Source organism: Molothrus aeneus, chromosome Z (assembly GCF_037042795.1).
Source record: "Molothrus aeneus isolate 106 chromosome Z, BPBGC_Maene_1.0, whole genome shotgun sequence".
NCBI classification, from domain to species: Eukaryota; Metazoa; Chordata; class Aves; order Passeriformes; family Icteridae; genus Molothrus; species Molothrus aeneus.
Window position 1 is genome coordinate 21,675,323 of NC_089680.1, and position 21,022 is coordinate 21,696,344.

A 21,022-nucleotide genomic window follows, 5' to 3' on the forward strand; every position below is an offset into this window, starting at 1 on the left:
GCTCAAGAGAGTGGCAAAAATGAGAACAATAATACGTATCAAAGTTTGCTTCTGGTATCAATCAGTTTTTTCACGCTGCATTATTTTTTTTCCTCATGTCAATTGCAGAACAACAGTAGGGGATAGAAAAGTGTTGCAAGAATCTGTGAATCAACAAGTGGACAAATGAAGTTAGTAATTTTAGATTAAAAATTCCTATATGGAAAAGAAGTTGAAAGCAAGAGGTACAAGAGGTGTGCTAATAAAAGCGAGATTTTTTTCCAGGTGCTTTCAGAATTATGGGCAGCTGTAAACCAAATTAAGCAGATTTTATTTTTATATTTTCCCATCTTTGAAAATAAAGGGTGATTGAAAAGGGAGATTTTTATTGTAACAAGCATTCCCCTTTTATTATTTTATCTTGTATCCATTCTATTTTATCTGTTCTTGCTTGTGTCATTCCATGCCTGACAATACACATTTCATATTTCATTTATCATTTACATAGTCTTTAATTCTGTGGTCTGAGAAGAAAAAATATCTGTTTATGTAATGACATGGAGGGTGGAAATCTACAAAATACTTAGTTTAAATTAATTGTTCTTTGTGAAGTTGGTTATTGCTAACAGATTTGTCTTTTTAAGGTACATTCTGTAACCCATGTGTGCATACATCTCTATCTCCTCCAGCTGTGGAAAAGGAATTGCAGTCAGAGTAATAAAGCTCAAAACAATCAAGGAGTATCTCGCAGTAGTGTTTCAGTGGAGGTGTATGTGGAAGCCCCAGAACTAAATGTGTTTCAAATTGGAGGTTGCAGACAGGATTTGGAGTGTAGCCTGAGTGCTGCACGAGGGGTGGTTGGAAGGACTGAGAAGAGCAGTGTTGTTATTTGAGTCCATGAGCTACCCAGAGGCCACTGCAGGGTGGAGTGCTTTTCTGTGTGCCCTTGGCATGTCTGTCTCTTGGAATGAAACCACACATAAGAGATTTATAGCAGCCATGTGTTGGCACTTTGTTAGCCCTCTCTGACAAATAATGCTTTGGCTTTTTCAAGATGCTCAGTGTGGTTTTTTTTGAGGTAGGTATGCATCCTGGAACTTGAAATATCTGAAGTTATTTTTATAGCAATTGTGTTGAGTATGACCACTCTTCAAAAATAAAGACTACAGTTTAATGACTAAAAATGTTACAACTGCAGAAATGCACAAGTTAGGTGTCTACTGTTGATTTCATGGAAATGTAGGATGGTTAAGTTTGGAAAGAATCTCTGGAGGTCACAAGGACATGTAGAGCCAATTGCCTGGGACTATGTCAAATGACTGAAACCTAAGTGATGTTATGACCTTGCTGGGAGTCCTTTCATGGTTTATTTGGCAAAAAAAAAAGATTTAACTGTGTTACTCAAAAAGTGATTACTACTATGTGAACTAACAGCTCATGTAAGATCTCTTGGTTTTTTTTTTTTTGTTTTTTTTTTTTTATAGGGACTGGACTCTCTAAGGATTTATTTCTTTTCCTCGTTTGCTGAAAGGTTTATGTAATTTATTTCCTAATGTAACCTGCTTAGCAGCTATGCACATAATAAATATTCCAGAGATCTACCTGGGGTTTTTAATTATTTGTTTGAGCTTAAGGGTATACTGTTGCCCCTTCCTCCCCTATTTTTTAAACTGAATTAGAAAATAAGCAGATTTTCTTTGAACATTTGAAAAATATATTGTCAATGCTAATGTTTGCAGCAACAGCAGATGGGTATGCTGACATTATGGTTGATGATGATCTTAAAAATAAACCAAGATACTATAATCCGAACAATAATGCATGTCAGAAAGGAAGTGAATGATAAGGATAATGGTTAAATCTGCAAGTATTGGGGCAATTTGGCTCATGTTAGGCCTTTCATATGGTACTTGTTTATACAAACAGCAGGCGTGTAAAACTGCTGGAATTTCCAAAAAATTGCATCTTTTCTTTTCTTTCAGATAGTAAATCTTATAGAAGAAACTGGACACTTTCATATCACAAATACAACCTTTGACTTTGATCTTTGTTCACTGGACAAAACCACAGTCCGTAAACTACAGAGTTATCTGGAAACATCTGGAACCTCCTGAGGATTCAGCATATGGCTGTGTCAAAAACTGTTCTTTAAACGATGTATGCAGAATGATGTGACCAAAATGGAGGGGGAAAAAACCAAAAACCTCTTCAGCTTTTTTTTTTTTCCTTAAAGCCAGTCTCTTGATAAGGGAGAGCAAAAGTGACCAGACTCAGAGGACCACTCTTCTCAAGAAGAAAATGCTCTGGAAGAGTTTGCCTGGGTAGCCTTGAAAAACAAACACAGAAAAACAAACAAAAATACTTGTTCTTAATGAATGTGTATGATATCATGTATCTCTCTCTGTGGTGTTCAAGTCCACAAGATGAATGCATGTTCAACACACTGCCTTACTACATAACTGATCTATTTATTATTGCATACATGTATCTTAAAGTCAATGAGTCACTGAGTGACACTACCAGATATTGCAAGTAGTGGGGTCCCTTGTGTGCTATTTTGATGCAGTACTTTCACAAGCCTAGTAACCTTATTCACATTGAAATGCCACTTCTTGCTATCTTTCTTTAGTCAATTAAAACACTACAGTCTTGATTCCACCTCTGCAGTTCTGGGAAACAAGATACAAACGTGGTGACCAAGCAGTGGTCCTGTATTTCATTTCCTGTCTACCACAGTAGGGTGGACTGCAAGTCCTTGATTCTATCCACTTACTGATATTGACTGGTTAAAAAGTGCACCAAATAGGTTCATATGACTTGCTGTCTAGCCTCAGTGAATAAATCAATAAGACTTTTAACAAAAAATGCTATGTATACTGTCCTGAATCTGGCAACTCTTGCAGTCTACATTTTTGTGTCCATTTAAATGTTGCAAAATTAAATATATATTAGAGTGAAGGTGTTCTGCAGGAGCTCATGATAAAAGAAAAAATACTGGTCCTGTCTTTAAAGAAAATGTTGTAGAAAATTCTTAATTTGGAGCTATTTATTACTTTGAGTTTCAACACTCTTCTGCTGTGTGTGACTCACTTCTACCATAAAACTTTTTGCATAACATTTTTATTCGTTCATATAGTAAGTGATCTGCTTAGTTTGTTTTGGGGATTTTTTTTCTGATTTAGTTGGTTTTTTTACAACTGCTAAATTAAAACCTTTTGTTTGAAAAGAAGAAAAAATGTCGTTATACACTTAAATGAATACATGAAATAAAATACATGTATGATATCATCTGTATGTGTGTTTATATATACACGTGTACCACACCTGTGTATATGTGTATACATACACACATACATGCACATATGCTTTTTAAACTTTGCAGATTTTGGTATCTGTTGATAACCTTATTGTGTTTCCAGAAGAATTTCTTGTCTATAAAAATGAGTATTCTTTCATACCATCCATTATTTCTTGAAATCAGGATCCTTGTATATGCATGATTAAATGAGAGGATGTATACTCAGTTTCACATCAATGCTTCATGCTCTCATATTGCTGATGGTTTCTTGATGAAATCATTGCCTTTATATGAAAAATTCAAATTCTTAAAGGACAAGAGAAAATAATAATTTTAAAATTACTTCTGGATGCAAAGGTTTATTCAGGTTTACCAGACTGATAAATGTATCTTGTTGCTAGACTGGCCAGTATGTCATGTGTATGCTTATTATGCCACATGTAGTCTCTATGTGTAGAGCTAAACAGTACTATCTTTATGACTTACTGTTTAATGTGCACAGTTTGTGCAGCACTGAAAAACTATTGGGGTTATTTCTTATTCAGATGGTAAATCTTAATACTGTTTCTTTAAGTCCAAAGAAAATTTTACACTTTACTCTTTTTGAAAGGGCACGATACATATTGGGTTGGGGGGCTTTTTTCTTATTTAAAATGTTGTTTGATCATACTCCGCAGGAAGTCCTCCTTAGGCTTCTGAAGAATAAGTGTACTTTTTCAGTAATGTTATGACTCTTATTGATGATTGGCATGAAGCATACTTGAAGCGTTTTGTTGTTCTTTTAAGTCCATGTCTTAATGTGCAATTGGGGAGGGGATGGAGGACTGGGAGTGTAATGTTAACTTTACTATTGACAAAAGGCAGGTGACGATGGGGAAGGGAAAAGGGGTGCATGTAAAGGGGATAAACTTCAATTTTTATTGATTGTTTTATATAAAAATGTTTGGTAATCTAAAAGCAACTTTAAAAACCTTTGGTCTACAAATGTGTGTTCAACTTTCCTGTCTTCTAGGTATACCAGATGTATATGGAAATTTGTCCACTTGGACTTTTCTAAGTCTTGTAGTAAAGACTCATTGAGTTTCAGAAGGGGATACTTCTAGTACAACTATTGCACTGTTTTTTTAGAAATGGTGAAATGAATCATTTTACCCTTAAAATACCAGATAAGCTTTATTGTACACTGAGAACAGGGGTGGAGGAAAGGAAAAACTAGATAAATAGGCATAAAAGAGAGATAACATCAATTACAGTATCAAATCAGTGCTGAATTTCATGCAAACTGTGGATGATCCTTAAACTCTTAAATTTTCTAATTCAATGAGAGAGAGAAAATAGACTGTTGGTGTCAATGTGTACGTTGACTTGTTCACAAAACTCTGATAGAATTAGAGTGACTAAGTTTTGATCTAAATTTTAAAGTTAGCTATTTTCATCTAATTTTGTATATGGAAACAAAATAAAACTATGTTCACCTAATTTCAGACATTCATGTTTCTCTTAAAGGAAAAACAAGAAGATACCCTTCCAAGTCTTTAATGTCTATGAGCATTGATCTTTGGGATGGGTTAAAGTGTTTTGGCAACAAATGTTTTGAAGTCTTACTTAGCATAAAGCTGTTTAAAACATTTATATAAGAGAATTTGGACCAGACAGAGTTTAGCAGTAAGTTCCAATATCTAGAGTAATTCTCAGCATGAGTCACTGTTACTAGAGCTGTAGTTGTATCCAGTAGCAAAGACAGTTTTCTCACTAGAAACTTTCCTCCTCAGAAAGTGGATGTCCAATTCGGTAGACAACTTAAAAAAAAATTATTTAATTTTTTTTACAAATTGTGATCAGCTGAGAGCCTTTATAAAACTTCCAGTATCATCTAAATTTGAAGGCCATCTTAGTCCATGCTAAAGAAAAAGAGCTAGAAAGGAGGAAGGGGCCTCCTTTCCTCCTCTCATACACTAAAGTGAAGAGAGTCTTCCAAGGTAAAACTAAATCTGTGCTCAGTCTTCAGCCTTTGGACTGTAAGAAATGGTTGATCATTTCTCTCTCTCTTCCTTGGTTTGGTGTTTTTAGAAAAGTCTATGCTCTCAATTTCAGAAACAAAATGCACACAGTACAGCACATTTGGAGAGCCCAGTATATTTCTATTAAAATTTCTTTTTGTCTCTGGGAAGGAAATTACAAGTTCTTGGGTTTTGCCTGGCCCATTGTTCTTCTTTCCCATTCTCACAGTGAAATAAAGTACTTTCACAATCTAGTTTGAGTCCTTGGTCCTTACTGGGTATAATCTTCCTTTTCTAGGAGCTGTACCAGTGCTTTGGGGTCTCTTGAATGACCCATTTGTTCCAAGACCTGTCACTTAGTTTGCAAAATTGATGGGGAAACTGTAGAATTGTCTGAAGTGAAAATTGCCTCATTCATTAGGTTTTGTTGTATGCATTATCTTACTCCAGACACTGCACTGATGGTAGATTTTTGATTTGTTCGGATACACCATATCTCATCTTTTACCACTTGCAGTTTGATGACAAACTATCATTTAGTAAACTCCTGTTTCAGTCTACAGAGTCTGTTTTGTGTTTGCTCATTGGCCTGTGGTTTACAGAAATTAGGCATCACGATGAAAATTTTGTCAGGTTTTCACCCACAGCAGGAGCTAGGAGGAGCTACAGAAATAAGCAGCAAAATAAGAGATGTTCCAAAGTTTAACAAGTGTGAGGCATGTGTTTTTATGAGCCCCAATAGTTTTCTTAATTGTCAAGCAGTATACAGTAGAATGCAGTGTACACCAGGAGGCTACTCTATACACTGTACGGAGTCTTACTGCTGGGCATAAAAGCCTTCCTAACAGATGACAGGGACTAAAACACATATATCTGCAGTGCTTTTGTGCATGCTTGGAAGTTAATCAGTGTATTAATGCTGCTAAACCAATGATATTTACAAGGCTGGGTCTTTGTCTGGACAGATAAATTAACATCAAAGCACACTCACTCGAAGAGCCTTGCATTTGATTGAGCAGCAAGAAATGCTACTGTGACTAGAGAGGAAAGAGAAGTATAACTACAGTGAGAACAAAGCCCTGGGGTGTGGGATGGAGTGGGGAGAAAGAAAAAAAAGGTGTAAAGAAGAGATGCAATAGTACAACTGCCTTGGTTCGTTACTGTAAAATCTGCAGTTGTTGATGAGTAGAGACAGAGATGGAGATTGCAGCAACATAAAAAAATTTAGGTGTTTTATTGTTTGGGATGCTAATGTCTGTTTCACATTTGTTTCAGTATTCTATCTGACTTACATTCTATGTTTTACCTCAGCCAGGCTGAGATAAAACATAGAATTGATTGTACTGCAAAGTGGTAGTCTTGCATTTTTCATTTACTTTAATATTGCCAGTCTTGAAATTTGGGTGAAGTCAAATGTAAGCCTGTGAATGCAGCAGATGTATTTTCATTATTATTCAGTATAATTCTGACTGGAAGTAACCATTTCCTGAATCTTCCATCAAATGGATTATGTATTTTCATATGTTCCTTTAGAGAGCTGATGCTATAAAACTGCAATTTCTGTAAGTAGACATCACCCATCTCATCACAGCAAAGAATAAATTATTAACTTTTATCATTGCTCACAGAGAGTCAGAATGCAACATCTGAATCCTGTTTAGGAAAGAGTGGGTTTGTGAAAGTGTCAGATACAGCTTTTTAACAAGACCTAGAAATAAAGCCTATCTCTTTTCAGGAGGAGAAGGACAAGAAATATTTGCTTAAAATATTTCTACTCTGATAATGCTGGGGTTTTCCTGCAATTACGTTCCTCTTTCAAATCTTTAGGCATCTAAAAACCAGTGACTACATACAAACTGTTAAAGAATCAAAGGAATTGAAAATACAAGCAAGTTTGTGTTAAAATCCTGACTGTGCAAGGAGTAAGGTCATAATGCTGATACTGCTTTCGGCACAGGGCAGACATTCCTAGCACATGTGGTTTGTGTATCCTCATCTGAGTGGGTGGTCTAGAAAATGGTGCAAAATGCAGCAGGAGGGCTCCATTTTTGAGTGGTGCAGAGGAAACATTCATTATATGCTCAGCCAGTACCACCCAGGCTATCCAAGATGAAGCAGTTTTCTTTCAACTTTTATGAGCAGCTACGTTTTTACTTTGCCTATGCAGCTAAATATTTTAATTCTTTTTTACAACTCTGTTAGTCCTGAACTGTAAGTTCCATGCTTGCTAGGCACCTTGTTAGGTTTGGAGTGGGGTTATTGTGATGTGGCTGTTTCTTTGGGAAGCTCATAAGACAGAAGTGAAACACAGATTTGACTTCTTCATTATTATTATTATTATTATTATTATTATTATTATTATTATTATTATTATTATTATTATTATTTTCTGCTTGTAGCAAGTATAAGCTTCTGAAATATTTACTCTCAAAAATTGTCTTGCATGTAAGAAAAAGTTAATACTTCTTTCATTAGTGTCAGGTTTTCTTAGCACAGTGTATAGTAAGTGGATGAATGAGAAATAAGCTTCAGTGAAAGTAGCCACATTTGAAATCAAGATTCTTGTGGACCACTGCAGTCAGGGCAGCCCAGAAATGCTTTTATTGTTATTGTAGACATGCGTGAATCTCAGACTGCGTATTAAGGGAAATAGTGATTAAGGTGCTCAATTAGTTTTCAACTATCTCTTGCTAAGGTACATCAGACATCTGCTCACAACGTATGTAAAAACTTAATTGAGTGTCAGCTGGGACTTTTCTGTGCTAAACACCCCTTTCTCTTTGTATTGTCACAGCTATGAGAATAGGTTGCTGCAATAGGCACTTGCTATTGTCTTGCAACTATGGGACATAACTCTGCAGTGCCTTGGTTTAAGTTGGTTAGTATAAGTTTAATTATGTTCACAATTAACCATGATGCTTGTTGCTCAGATGAATTACCTTTATCCTTTACTCTTTTGTGGTTTCAGATTAATATTTGCAGGTGGACAGGTGGGGGAGGAAAGGGGGGGAGAGAGTTGTTCTCTCTCCATCAATGCAATGTCTTCTCTCATTCTGGATATACATTCTAAAGACAATGACTCTAACAATAAAATATCAAGGCTCAAGCCCTTCCCATGAGAATGTCGTACATTAAACATCTGCAGAACCTTTGGTGGCTAAATCAATCCTGGATTTATGGTTTCTTCTTCAAAAGGATTTAAGGCAAGGAAAGCAAAACTGACTCTGCTTCACAAAGTTTTTGAGGTTAGAGAGATCATCTGGTCCAGCTCCATGGTTTCTCCTTGAAAGTCCCATTGGGCTTTTGCCAGATTCTTTGGGAAGCTCTTTGTATTGGCCTGTTCCCAGGAACTGAGTGTTCAAGTAAACTAAATGTAGCTTTGAGCATCCAGGCACACTCTTACATGCCTTATGTCACTGTTCCTTTAAGAATAGGCTTTTCTTCTTCCTGGATAAGTAGTTTTTGTCCAAGGACAAAAGCTGGTACAGATGTCCCTCTATTCACTGGAAATGGAAGTAATTTTAAAGGAGCCTTTTAACAATTTTGATATACTGCTTTACAGACCAAATGTACTTGGTTTGCCCTGGATTTTACAATAATAGTAATTTTTCTTTTGTATATTTAATAATGCACATACTGTATCATAGAATCATTGCTTGGTTTCTCATGGAAGAAACTGCTAAAAATTACCTGATTCCAACCTCCCTGTCATGCCAGGAACACATTCCACTAGACCAGATTGCTCAGAGCTCCATCCAACCAGGCCTTGAACATCTCCAGGAATTGGATATCCACAACTTCTCTGGGCAACCTCTTCCACTGCCTCAGTACCCTTACATTCAAGAATTTCTTCCTAAAATCTAATCCTACCCTTTTTCAGTTCAAAACCATTACCTCCTGTCCTATCACTGTAGGACCTGGTAAAATATCTTTCTCTGTCTTTCAAATAAGCCCCCTTTAGTTATGGGAAGGTTGCAATGGGGTCTCCTCTAGGCAGAACAACATCAACTCTCTCAGACTGTCTTCCTAGGAGAGGTGCATCAGGTCTCTGGCCATTTTCAGTTGTCCTCTCTGGACCTGTCCTGTGCTGTGGGCCCCAAGTCTTACAGTCTGTTAATGTTTTTCCTGTATGTAAAGCATAATTTCATGGTCTGAGTAGAGAGAAGAGGGGATGATCCATGGTTCTCACATACTACACAGCTGGTACCTCTTCTGACTGCTATCTGGCTTTTCTGCCAGAGCTGCTCCCCAGACCCAGTCTGCAGCACTCTGCCTTTCCATAGCAGACCTCAATATTTGTCCTTGTTAAATTTTACAGGGTCACTGCCATCCCCTTCCTCCCACCTGTCTAAGTCATGCAGCCCTGCCATCAAGTATTTGACTACAGGCACCCCAGACTGGTGTCATATGCAAATCTGAGGCAGGTGCACTACATCTTCTCCCTCGAGACACTAATAAAGGTGTAAAACAAGACAGGTTTCCACAGACTCTTGGGGAATGCCACCCCTAACCTGTTTCCAGGTTGAGCATAAAACACTAGTCACCAGCCTTTACACCTAACCATTTTTTACTCATGTAGTTGTCTCCCCACCCAGACCTCAGTGTCTGAACCCAAATATGGAAATGCCACGGCAGAATCAGTTGGTTACTAAGGTTGTGGTAAATGACATCCACGGCTCTCACAAAAGTGAGATCATTTACTCTTGGTAAATGCGTGGTGTTACTTGCCACAACCACCACTTCATATATCTGGAATAAATTTCCAAGGGCATTAACTACATGAATTGCACAGAAACTGAGGCGATAACTGGCTTGTAGTTCATCAGATCACCCTTCTTTTCCCTTTGTAAGGCATAGGTACTACATTTGCCTTTCTGTAGTCATGATGGGTCAAGCTTTTAGGGTGTCAGCCACCTGGCTCAGCACCTGTTGATGTGGCCTTTCAGGTCCTATAAACATATGGGGGACAGGATTGCTCTAGAGAGCTCCTCATTGACACTCAGTACCTCCTTTCTTCCTTGAATTCTGTCCCTAGACATGAAGGCTTGGTAGTGAAGTCCAAGGACTGAGCATCCCACAAACTTATCTACGGCCACTAAATAAAATCTGGAAAATTATGAGTGGGACCATTATCAGACCATCAAACTCAATCATATGTAGTCTGACCCATGGCTACTGTCCAGTTTAGAGTAGGAAAAGGATCTGTCATTCAGTCTGGAGCATTTATTTTCATGAATGGAGGGGGCAGATAACCAGTTACAAGAATGTTTTGTCTTTTCCTGTTGTCAGAGCAGCACAAAATATCTGGAGAAGAGCTGGGGATGCATTATTTATCTGGGAGTATATAAACAGAGAACTAATTAATTGCATTTTTGTGGGTTTTTTTCCTCCATTCTCTCTCAAGACAGGTGCCAGAAAACTAGGCAACAAATATCCTTTTTTAAATGAAGCAACACCAAGTTACACATTGATATACAAACTTGAACTTCTGAATCAAATGTAAGGTTTGTTTAGCAATGAATTCCATGTAACATAAAGGGTTAAAAGGACTGTGGTCTTCTTTGAGTTTTCTCCAAAAGGTGAAGAACTTATGGAAGATGAAAATGTCATGACAATATTTTTTTAATGCAAGGAAGTTCTCTCAACAGAGAGTACCTTTTGCTTTAGTGACTTCTTTTACCATAAAAGGTGAAATGTAAAATGGGAGTCAAGCTATAGAAAAATTTGAAGAAATCCAGGCTGATGATATGATAAGTAGGATTGATGAAACCCAGTGGAAGTATCTGTTTGGCTCCAGGAGATCTGGTGAATGAGTTTTCATGTCCAACATGTCATTAACGATCATTTATGTTAACCAGCTCCATAATATATGCTGATTTTCTCTCTATGGTTGCTCCCAACTCTGTGTTGCTGAATTACAACTCCTGTCTGAATGACATTTGGTTTTAATCTGAGAATGCTACATGGCAGAAAATTGTCCCTGGTTCCCTGTCCCTAAAATCAGTGATCTTCTCTTAATTCTAAAAGTCCAATTTGAGCTATTTAAGCTACGTACATTTGGTTACTTTCATATGAAACTCAAGCATTGCCTCCTTTTCCTTCAGGACCCGCAAGGCATGGTTTTCTTTTTTTTTTTTTTTAACTGCAACCTAAGTTCCTAATTTAATTGCATTCTATGCTTAATTCAGATGCATAAAGTAGAGACTATGGAAACGCTCTCTTCTCCTTTTTTTTTCTAATGTCACATTTGTTTCTGCTACCAAAGTACTTTATCAGGAATCACAGAATATCTTGAGTTGGAAGATACCCATAAGGACCATCAAGTGCAACTCCCTGCTGCTTGGAGGACCACCTAACGCTAAACCATATTATTAACTTCTTGTTCAGATGCTCCTTGAATTCTGTCAGGCTGGTGCTGTGACCATTTCCCCACGGAACCAGTTTTCCAGTGCCCAACCACCCTTTGTGTGAAGAACTGTTTTCCTGTTGTTCAATCTGACTTCCTCTGATGCAGCTTCAAGTTTATTTCAGTGTATCCTATAGCTGGTCTTCAGGAGAAGGTCAGTGTAGTCCAGAAGAACCAGAGAATGTCTGAAAAGATTTGTCCAAATTTGTCCTGTAAACTTCAGCGGATGCCAGAACAAATATAAACCATTTAGAAGATCTGCAGTTACCACTGTATCTCAAAACAGGCAAAGAACTGGTTGAGACTGGAAACTCAAGTGAAATGTGTTCTAAATTAAGGAATTACAAATGTCTGATTTCCTCTAAATTAGAAGTAGAAGACAAGAAAAGGGAACAAGAAATGGTGGAACATTTAACTCAGGCTGTTTAAATATGAGGATGATCAGAAAGAATGATAAGGTACCCATTTGCAATGTTGGTGCAGTGTACAGGGTACATACAAGAAAAAGAGGTAGAAGGCTCTTTCTTTGAAGGTAGGAACAGTTACAGCACCAAAGTTGAAAGGTGATTAATTATGCCCCCTTGAATTTACTGGCTTTGTCTCCTGGAGGGAAAGGAGGCACATGGAGAGTGCTTGCCAAGGACCTATGACAAGAACAGAGAACACTTGTCTTCCCAACTGTCCTGCCTGCAGGCAAATAGGCCGAGAGGAAAGGTATTGCATTTGCAACAGGAAGGAGGGAATGAGCTTTGGTGCCGCTAATTGCTTTCAGTGGGAATACCATAAGAAATCTTTAGGGGTTGGAGACTGGGCTAGAGAGAGGGAGGAATGGAGGGTGTTGACATATATGCAACTTGAGGTGAGAGAGCATAAGACATTAACAATAGTGTTAGAATTTACTGGGGAAAAAAAATTCAAAAGTTGATGTGCCTGAAGGTATGTTAATTTACCAGAGGGAAGGAGTAAGAGCAGTGCAAACCAATACAATGAAGTTTTGTGCGGTAATCTTCAGAGAGTATTTCTTAAATGGAAGAATATCAGACACAGTTTTAAGGAATCTTTTAAAATCCCAGTGCAGCAGTGCTAAATGAGAAACTATGAAAACTTTTTCTGGTATTCAAAAGTTGAAACACAAGAGCAGCCTGTGCCCTAGGAAATTGAATCAATATAGAAAAATGACAGTTTTTCCTCACTTGGAGAATGAAGGCTGTATGGAATACATTTCTGAGAAAAGTAAGTTAACAGACATTTAATGAGATCAGGATATCTTGATTTGTTCCAGGGGACGTGAAGATGCCAAAGAAGCAGGGTGAAAAAGTTCAAAAGTGAGCTTTTGATATTTTTCAGAAGGTTTAATATCTTTTCCTGTCCCCAAATTTTAGTATGCTCTTGCCTCTGATTAACCTTTCACCCCCGTTGTGTGGCAGAACAATGGTGCCTTTGTTAAACTCTCAGCAGAGCTACTGATTCATTATGTCCTACTTAATGTCTATTGGTAGTCCTCCAGTTTATCTGTGGTTGTTGGGGCTTTTTTTTCCTTTTTTGTCTTTACCTTATCAAAGCAGCAGAAACAAAAAAAATAGCACTCAAATTGTTCTGCCTTGTATTTCAACCCCAAATGCTGAAACATGATAGAGAAGCAATTTCTTTTTAACCAGTTTAACATACCTTGTATTTAAAAGCATCAAAAGCATTTAAAAATCAGAGCTTGCACTCTCTTTTCTGACATGAAAGAAGAGCACTATGGATTTTATACCTCACAGCTCTGTCATTTCTGGGAGTGTACAGGAATGACAACCATTTGAAAATTTTTTCCAAAACAACATGGTAAAAATTTCCACAGTATACAAGTGACAATAATGTACTCTTCAAAAGGGTCCCCAAGTCACTGAGGTTTTACCCCATTTTGTTCTCCAAATGCATAACTATTTTATTTATGTGTCATTGTCATGGATATCAATTGCCCAAATCATGTACCATAGTACTGGGGCTATAGAAAAACACCCATGTGCCTCCCATGGGGTGTAAGTTGCCTGAGTTTGTAACAATATGGGATCACAAGTTCTGACCTCAAGAAATGAAGGTACAGAAGTAGGTCTCTATATTTATGATATATAATCCCACAATATATTTATGATATATAGTCCCCAGAGAGGTTTGATAAACCTTTAAAATCAGGAGTAAAGAATTCAGCCAGAGTATGTATATATTTATTCTTTCTGTATCACAGGGGGAGTATACGGGGAACTCATTTGGTATGCTACACTTTCTGGACAGCTTGCATCTGAAATTTGCAAAACTAGTCTGAAATGTTCTGCACCTGAAAATATTTCATGTTTTGTCTGCTGGTTTTGCCTAAAGGTTTGGGGTCTTTGGCTTTTTTATAAGTTTTCTTATGACACAAAGCCCAACCACTATCCTTTGTTAGTGAACTTTTGAAGTTTTGGGGTTTTATTTTCTTATTATTGCTGACAGCATTAAAAGCTGATTGCATATAAGCAAATATTGTAATAAAAATTTAATGGGTATTACTGGTTAAATTAATTGTTTATAGTGTGGTCTCTAAAGCATCTGAAACTCTCAGGTGAATTTGTTGTCTCCAAATTTAGGTAGCTAAACACGAGTTTTTCCAGATCTGCAGAGAGCCACAGTTGCTGAAACAGGTTTTGCAGGCAAGAGGTTTACTATATACTGTACAGCCTTAACTGAAACAGTTATTAAATCACTTATTGTCACTCACTGTAAATCATTTTTGCAATACTTCGGAGATTGAATTGTTGCTTACACAGCACTGTGAGTAGGCACAGTACTCCATTGGTGTCTGAAAATCATGGAGAAATTCACCATCTAACTAATATATATACATATACAAAACCAAAACAAAATAAGAAAAATTTAGATGCCCAGGAGAAATTGCACTGTGTTGTAAGCAATGCACCAATTTCAAAAGGACTATTGTACCAGGGAAAGTTAGCAGCACCAACCTATTCAATCTGTGTGCTGTGCTTTTGAAAACAAATAGATCAAATGATTGAAACAGAATCAAATGCTCTTTCAATGAGTCTCCATTAGCCCATTGTTCGTTGGCTAGACAGCCCAGGTCTGATTCCAGACAGTGCCATACCATTACAGACCTGGGGCTAGGAGTGCGAGAGCAAAAGTGCACTCACTAAAAAGGTCTGCAAGGTAAATGTTTTCATGTCTGAGATTGAAAGCTGAGGATAGTTAGCCGTCTTATGGTGAAAATCAGTTCATCTTTCCTGACATCTTCTCTTGTTACCCATCTGGGAAGGCATATCTCACATGTGATCAAAATAATCCCCCTTCTTTGTACATGGGCCATAGACTGTTCTCATGCCTCATGTGAGTCCTCATCGAAGTAAGAGATCTGACTGGATTTTGAAATGTGCAGGGTCCCTGCTCAGTGATCTCATCTTGCAGAGATGCAGAGCACAGTGCTCAAGCCTATGCTACAGCAAGAAGCAGCTGTCATGGGAAGATTTATGGATTTTTTGATTCTGTCCATTATGGTGCCATATGGAACTGAAGTCATGGATCATTTATGTAGTCAACTTAGGTTACATTTTTTAAAGGATTTTGAAACCCTAGGACTGCAACTACTCTATCCTTGTTAACTGCTTTGCACTAAGTTACTAGTTCTGCTGAGCTGACAATATATTCCCAGTTGGCCACAAGTTTTGATGGAGACATAGATTTAAGCACAGCAGCACTGTAGGAATGATTGTTGGGACTTAATGCTCCTTCTACAAGCTGTGTCCCTCTGACTGTCATCAGACTCTGTTCTTCAGTTCTAGTTTTAGTATGGTAACACAGGAGTATTCCTTTATTTCACAGGTGACTTCTAAAGCTCTTTTTATTAATAATAAATTTAAAGAAGAAAAAATACTTACAGTCACTCCTTTCTTTCATTGCTTTTCAGTTAAATAGAGATCAGACCTATTAGGTGTGCTCAAAAGAGCTGTATAACTTTTCAAATATGCCACCAAATCTGCAATAGATGTTAGGCTAGCTGTTTCTACCCATGAATTATCCAGCACTCATTGCAGCATGAAAGTCTTTAGAGAATTTGCAACTACCTACTGTGTCTGTTACATAATATGGAGAGTGTGAACTCCTAAAGAGCAATACAGGAATTTAAAAGACATGTGGTGCTTTAAATGTTGGGTAACATTAAAGATTATATGATGCCAGTCCCAGAAAAAAAAATTCCTACTGATCTTCCTATGATATGGAAAAGGGAAGACTAAAGAAAAAAAAAAGGATTGAAAAAGTAGAGAACTTTTTCAAAAGTAGAGTAGAAAAGTTAGAAAGAACCTGTGTTTAAGCCTAAGCATTTATCTGTTCATGGCACTGCTGAAATAAAATTTGTGAATTTTTTCAGTTGTTTTGTGACCCTGTCCTCTGCCCTCTCTTGTTCAGAGGCTTGCACAGTATGTTTTGTGAATTGTTTTGTGACTGAAAATGGGAAGTAATAAATATTTTTTGAGTCTGTATTTTGAGACTGTATATCAGTCTGGAAGATATTTTGTGGATTCACATTGTGACAGGATGTGTACATCCCATTCCTGCTCTGTGAAAATCAATAGTAGCAACATAGATAGACATAATCCTTAAAACAAACAAAGCTTTGCAAACAGAGTTTTAAAACTAGTAAATGTTGAGGGTTTTTTTTCCATCTGTGTATTATCCAAATGCACACAGTACCTCTGGTGCCAATTAAACTAATTGGTTTGCTTATTCGGTCAATGTTTTCAAGTGCCACTAAACACTCTCAGACTTTGGCATGCAATTAAAGAAGATGATTTCAGTAGTTAAAAAGAAATAATAGGGAGAAAAAAGGGACAATTAAACTGTATTGAATGTCTTTGTGAGAACTCATGACTAACTAAATGTGTATATTGTTTATACAGATATATGCGAAAATATGAGTCTGTAACTGATTTGGAACATTAAATAGTTTCAAGATTTTTGTCCTTCACTAAAATTTCTTTGAAACATTAATCATGTACTGGCTTTTAAAAAAGATGGTTCTTTTTTCTAGTGTTCTTTGTTTTCCAGTTTTGATTCCTTTCTTTTCCCTTTTCCTTTGTTTCTTGTCTTTACTATTATGCCTTGCTCCAGGTTCAAAGACCATGATGGAGGCTGACAAGGAGCAGAGTAACAGTGAGATGGAACAGGTTGTGTGGCTCTCTAGGTCAGCTTGGCATTTGCAAGGTTCCTTCAGCAGCAGAGGATATAAATTTTTTTTTTCAACATAGTGTTTTTTTTAAATTGCTGTTTAAGGAAAGTTCTTGCCTACAGGAATCTGACAATACTGCCTTGCAGTATCCCAGAGAGTGAGACTGTGTGAAACAAATTAAACCGCCCTCTCTAAACATTGCTAATTGTACTTGAGAGTGTTGTCCTGAGCACAGGCTTGTTACCTGGTGCATAACACCAATTCACACACCCTTTCAATTTTCATTCTAGTTTGCACAAGTAGGGACCTGGCTGGTAACCCATAAAAAACCTGGCTCACCCAGTCATCAGAACTTTACACTATTTATACATTTTATTAAACAAAGGCATCAGCATTCATTGATTACAAATTACATAATGTTACATAACTTTTCTATTGATTAGTACTCAAACCTCTGTTTGTTAGGCTCAAATCTTAAGGGGCCTAATATCAAGGGCAATGCTGAAGTCTGTTCAGACTTTGAAGGCTCTGTTCTTAAATATTGAGACCTCCAGCTTGCCCTCTCCTCTGTGTTGAGGTCCCCTGCTTGTCCCAGAGAACCCTCAGCTGTCCAAAACCTTCCCCTGGCAGCAGACATCCAAGGAGCTGTTTGGAGAACAAGTGTCACCTTTGTGTCCCATACCCTGGTGTTGTCAGGTCTGTAGCTGCAGACACCCACGGGCTTGCTTTGCTGTGCCTGACATTGTGATCTGAGTGCTCCCATGCTTCTCCCAGCCTCCCACCCTCACTCCTTGCAGCCTTGTGTTTTCTCCATGATGCCCCACAAAGCTAAACAGAAATAAAGCCTGAGTGAAAATATGAAAAAAGATACAGACACCAGGTTTTAAACTATTTGAGATGCAGTAACTCCACAGTGGAAGAAAAGTGTCTCCTACTCTGCCAATGACTTTGGTGAGGATTTAGAAATTTACTAATGGCTGATAATTAAACCCCCACTCATTCAAAGAGCAATAAAATATAATTACAGTAGAAAACAAAGTGGGTGGTTGGTTGAGTGAAATTTTATTTTAAGCAAATGATACATAAATATGCAGAGCAGAAGAGAAAGTTGTCTCAGCTGATTACTTCTTTTTTAATTTTGTACTCTAGTTTTCTTTTACTGGGCAATCTTTTTGTGAATATTATATTAATACTCTAAGATAGATATGGAGAACCAGCGTATTTGAAGTTAATGGTACAAAATACAGTAAGCTATCTATTGCTAATTTGAATCATGTGAGTAATTCTATGCCAGCAAGTATCTTATGTCCCTGTGCTAGTCCCTTTAGAGAAAATGAGTATTCACCATCCAAGGTTTCCTAAACTGGAATTATATACCTAGAAGCCTGCCGTTTGTTTATGTTTCTTTTCAAATTAATGGCACGTTGTGGTTGTATTCAATTAAGCCTTTTTTTCCAGCCTTTGCAATCTTCAAAACATCTTCATGGGTTTTGATCTTCACATAGCTGCATTTATGCTAATTAGATTCAGCCCTGCACTGAATACACTCTGGTGTATAAATGCTAAAATAAGAAAAATAACTACTTGAATGTTGCCTCCCTGGCAATATTAAAGGCAAGATAGCACCACAGGGTTTTTGTATATACATATATATATAATATTTATGTATAATTATATAAAAAATAAAAAAAAATTTAATGTATAAATATAAATTTAAAATATATATACATATATACATGTTCAAGAATCCACTATATTTTGCTTGGCTACTAATTTTCACTGCAATCTCCTAAAAATAATGTAAGGTGAAAGGGTCTCCCTTTTCTTGCTTAGAGGGAACTAGGAGGTTATAATATGTGAGACCATGGCGAGTCCATAATTACAATACTGCTATGCATTTTTACTGTTTATGGTACAGAAATCCTTGTCAGTCTGAGGCATTTGTAGTCCAAGGCCTTGTTTCTCGCAGGGCACAGAAAATCCTTGAGAGGGAGGTAAAGGGAACAGCTGACAAACAACTATTAACCAGTTTTTACTGAAAGTCTGTTTTCTTATGAACCTCAGACTTCATGACACAGTTTTCTTCAGACAAGGTGGTTGCTGTCTTCAACCACCACCAACACACAGGAAATTTGTCTTGTTGGAAAATTTAGGGATAGGGAATAAGACTAAAAGGAGGAAATGAAGAGAAAGTAAGTACATTTATTTTCCTGTAGTATTTAGTGAAAAAGATGGAGTAAATAAAATGAACTGGGAAAACTTCCCATCTACTATTTTTCTGCTTTTCTTTATTGAAAATACTCTGAGAAGAGCAATGCATCCTAATGCAAAGTGTCTGGCACGGGCCAGTGTCATGTCTGGGAGCCAGTGGGCCCTCCTCTTTGATGAAGGAATCACGGTGATGATCATTTTGCATAGCTTAGGCCCTTACTCCTCTAAAACCAAATGTTAGAGTTCTCAAGTTCTTGGCAGTGTTCCCTGTTAGATGCACATACACTGACTTGTGACTTGTCTTCATCATCTAGCTTCACATCTGATTTTTTTCTGCTTTTAAAGGCAAACAAATCTCTTTTGCTATGGATCGTAATGAAAAAAAAATGGATGAAATAGACATCTGTACAGTGAAAAAGAGTACTCGGATCTTAAATTCCTCTTGATTTGTTCTCAGCTGCCTCATATTTTATGAAAATGGAGGAGAAGATTGGAGACATCTGCACAGTTTGTTTTTGTTTGGTTGGGGTGTTTTCCCCCCAAAGAACTCTACAGTTGATTTGCCTTTTCAAGATGTCACCTTTTTTTGGTAGTAAAACAGTCAAGGAGCCATTGAGACAAATATATGAGAATTGTGTGTGTTCAATTTTAAATTTCACATATTCAGAAGAAGTTCTTGTTTCAGAGTCAAAAGCACGTTTCTAGTGTTAGTGGCTATGATCTAAATCTATTATGCCTTGTGAAATCGGTGCACACTGAGAAGCATGCAAAAGAGACAATTGCTTGGCAGTTACCACCCCCAGCCCACAAAAAAAATTCAAAACCGTGTGAAAAACCCACCTAGAAACACCACAGAAAATGATCACCAAAGCAGCATTGAATTATGAATGATTTTAGTAGTTCTGCTATAAATAATGGGCTCAAAGCATTTGGCCATAAGCTCAGAGAAACTAGTTACAGCATTTTCATAGCTTTCCACCACTTTTGGGTGGGATACAAAGTACTGTTCCACTCAAGGGTTAGGTTTCATTACCTCAGTTTTAAATAGGTACAAGCCACCATATGAGGTGTAATATAGTGTTAGAGGAATATCTTTCAATATTAATCATTAATTTAAATAATATTTGATTTTTGTTGAAGTAATAAATTTTCAGCCTTTCTGAAAATCATAGCCAATGTGTCTGTAAAAGCAGCACACCAAAGATCATGTAGACAGGTAACACTGACAACAAGGAGAAAAGTCATGGACTTGGGTGGAATATCTCCACCAGACTGTAATATGAAGATTGCCTTCATGAAGTTCCTTCAAACCTTGGCTGATGACCCAACTGCCTTCTGATAGATCCATTCCCTAACTGACTTCTTCTATCTGTAAATAAAATACCCATAAATGTTAACTGAAATGTGGGAACAGTCTGAATGATTTATAATTTCATTCTAGGGAATAGCATGCAGCAAATCAAGGGAAGTAGTCAGTAGCCTATTATTGTAAATGCTTCAAAAACAGTCTTGAAAGAATGTTTACCTTTTCACTTCATGCAGTTATTCACCAAGGCGCTATCTTGTGGTAAGCCTAAAGTAAGGATTCAGCAGGCCCAGCAGATGTTATAATCAGTAATCAAAATATAGGTCAAAGTTTGGAACTGAGAAGTATTCTTTCAGCCTTTTTTTTTCTGCTATCATAAAACCCATTCTTTAAAGTTTCACTTCTTTCCTAAAGGTATGAATATAAATGAATACTGTTTCTTTGTGATATTATTCTAAGTACCTTGCAGGCATTGTACCCAAACTCTGGCTTAAATAACTGTATCTTAAACCACACTTTTTCAGTCTTTGATCTGGAATGCAAAGATATAATTATGCCTTGGCCTTAAAGCATCTAAAGCTCTGTTCAGCAAATAATTTTCTTTTATTTGAGAATTTGAATT

At 37.1% G+C, this 21,022-nt stretch overlaps 1 protein-coding gene across 1 annotated transcript in view; it reads left to right on the top strand.

Moving 5' to 3' along the window:
- The window catches only part of MLLT3 (MLLT3 super elongation complex subunit), a 120,083-nt gene extending 114,552 nt beyond the window's left edge, over window positions 1-5,531 (top strand). Inside the window, exon 12 of the mRNA XM_066569574.1 lies at window positions 1,962-5,531. Coding sequence (XP_066425671.1) covers window positions 1,962-2,093 — 132 coding nt within the window. The 3' untranslated portion in view covers window positions 2,094-5,531. The remainder of the gene's footprint in view (window positions 1-1,961) is intronic.
- The last annotated feature ends 15,491 nt before the right edge of the window (window positions 5,532-21,022 follow it).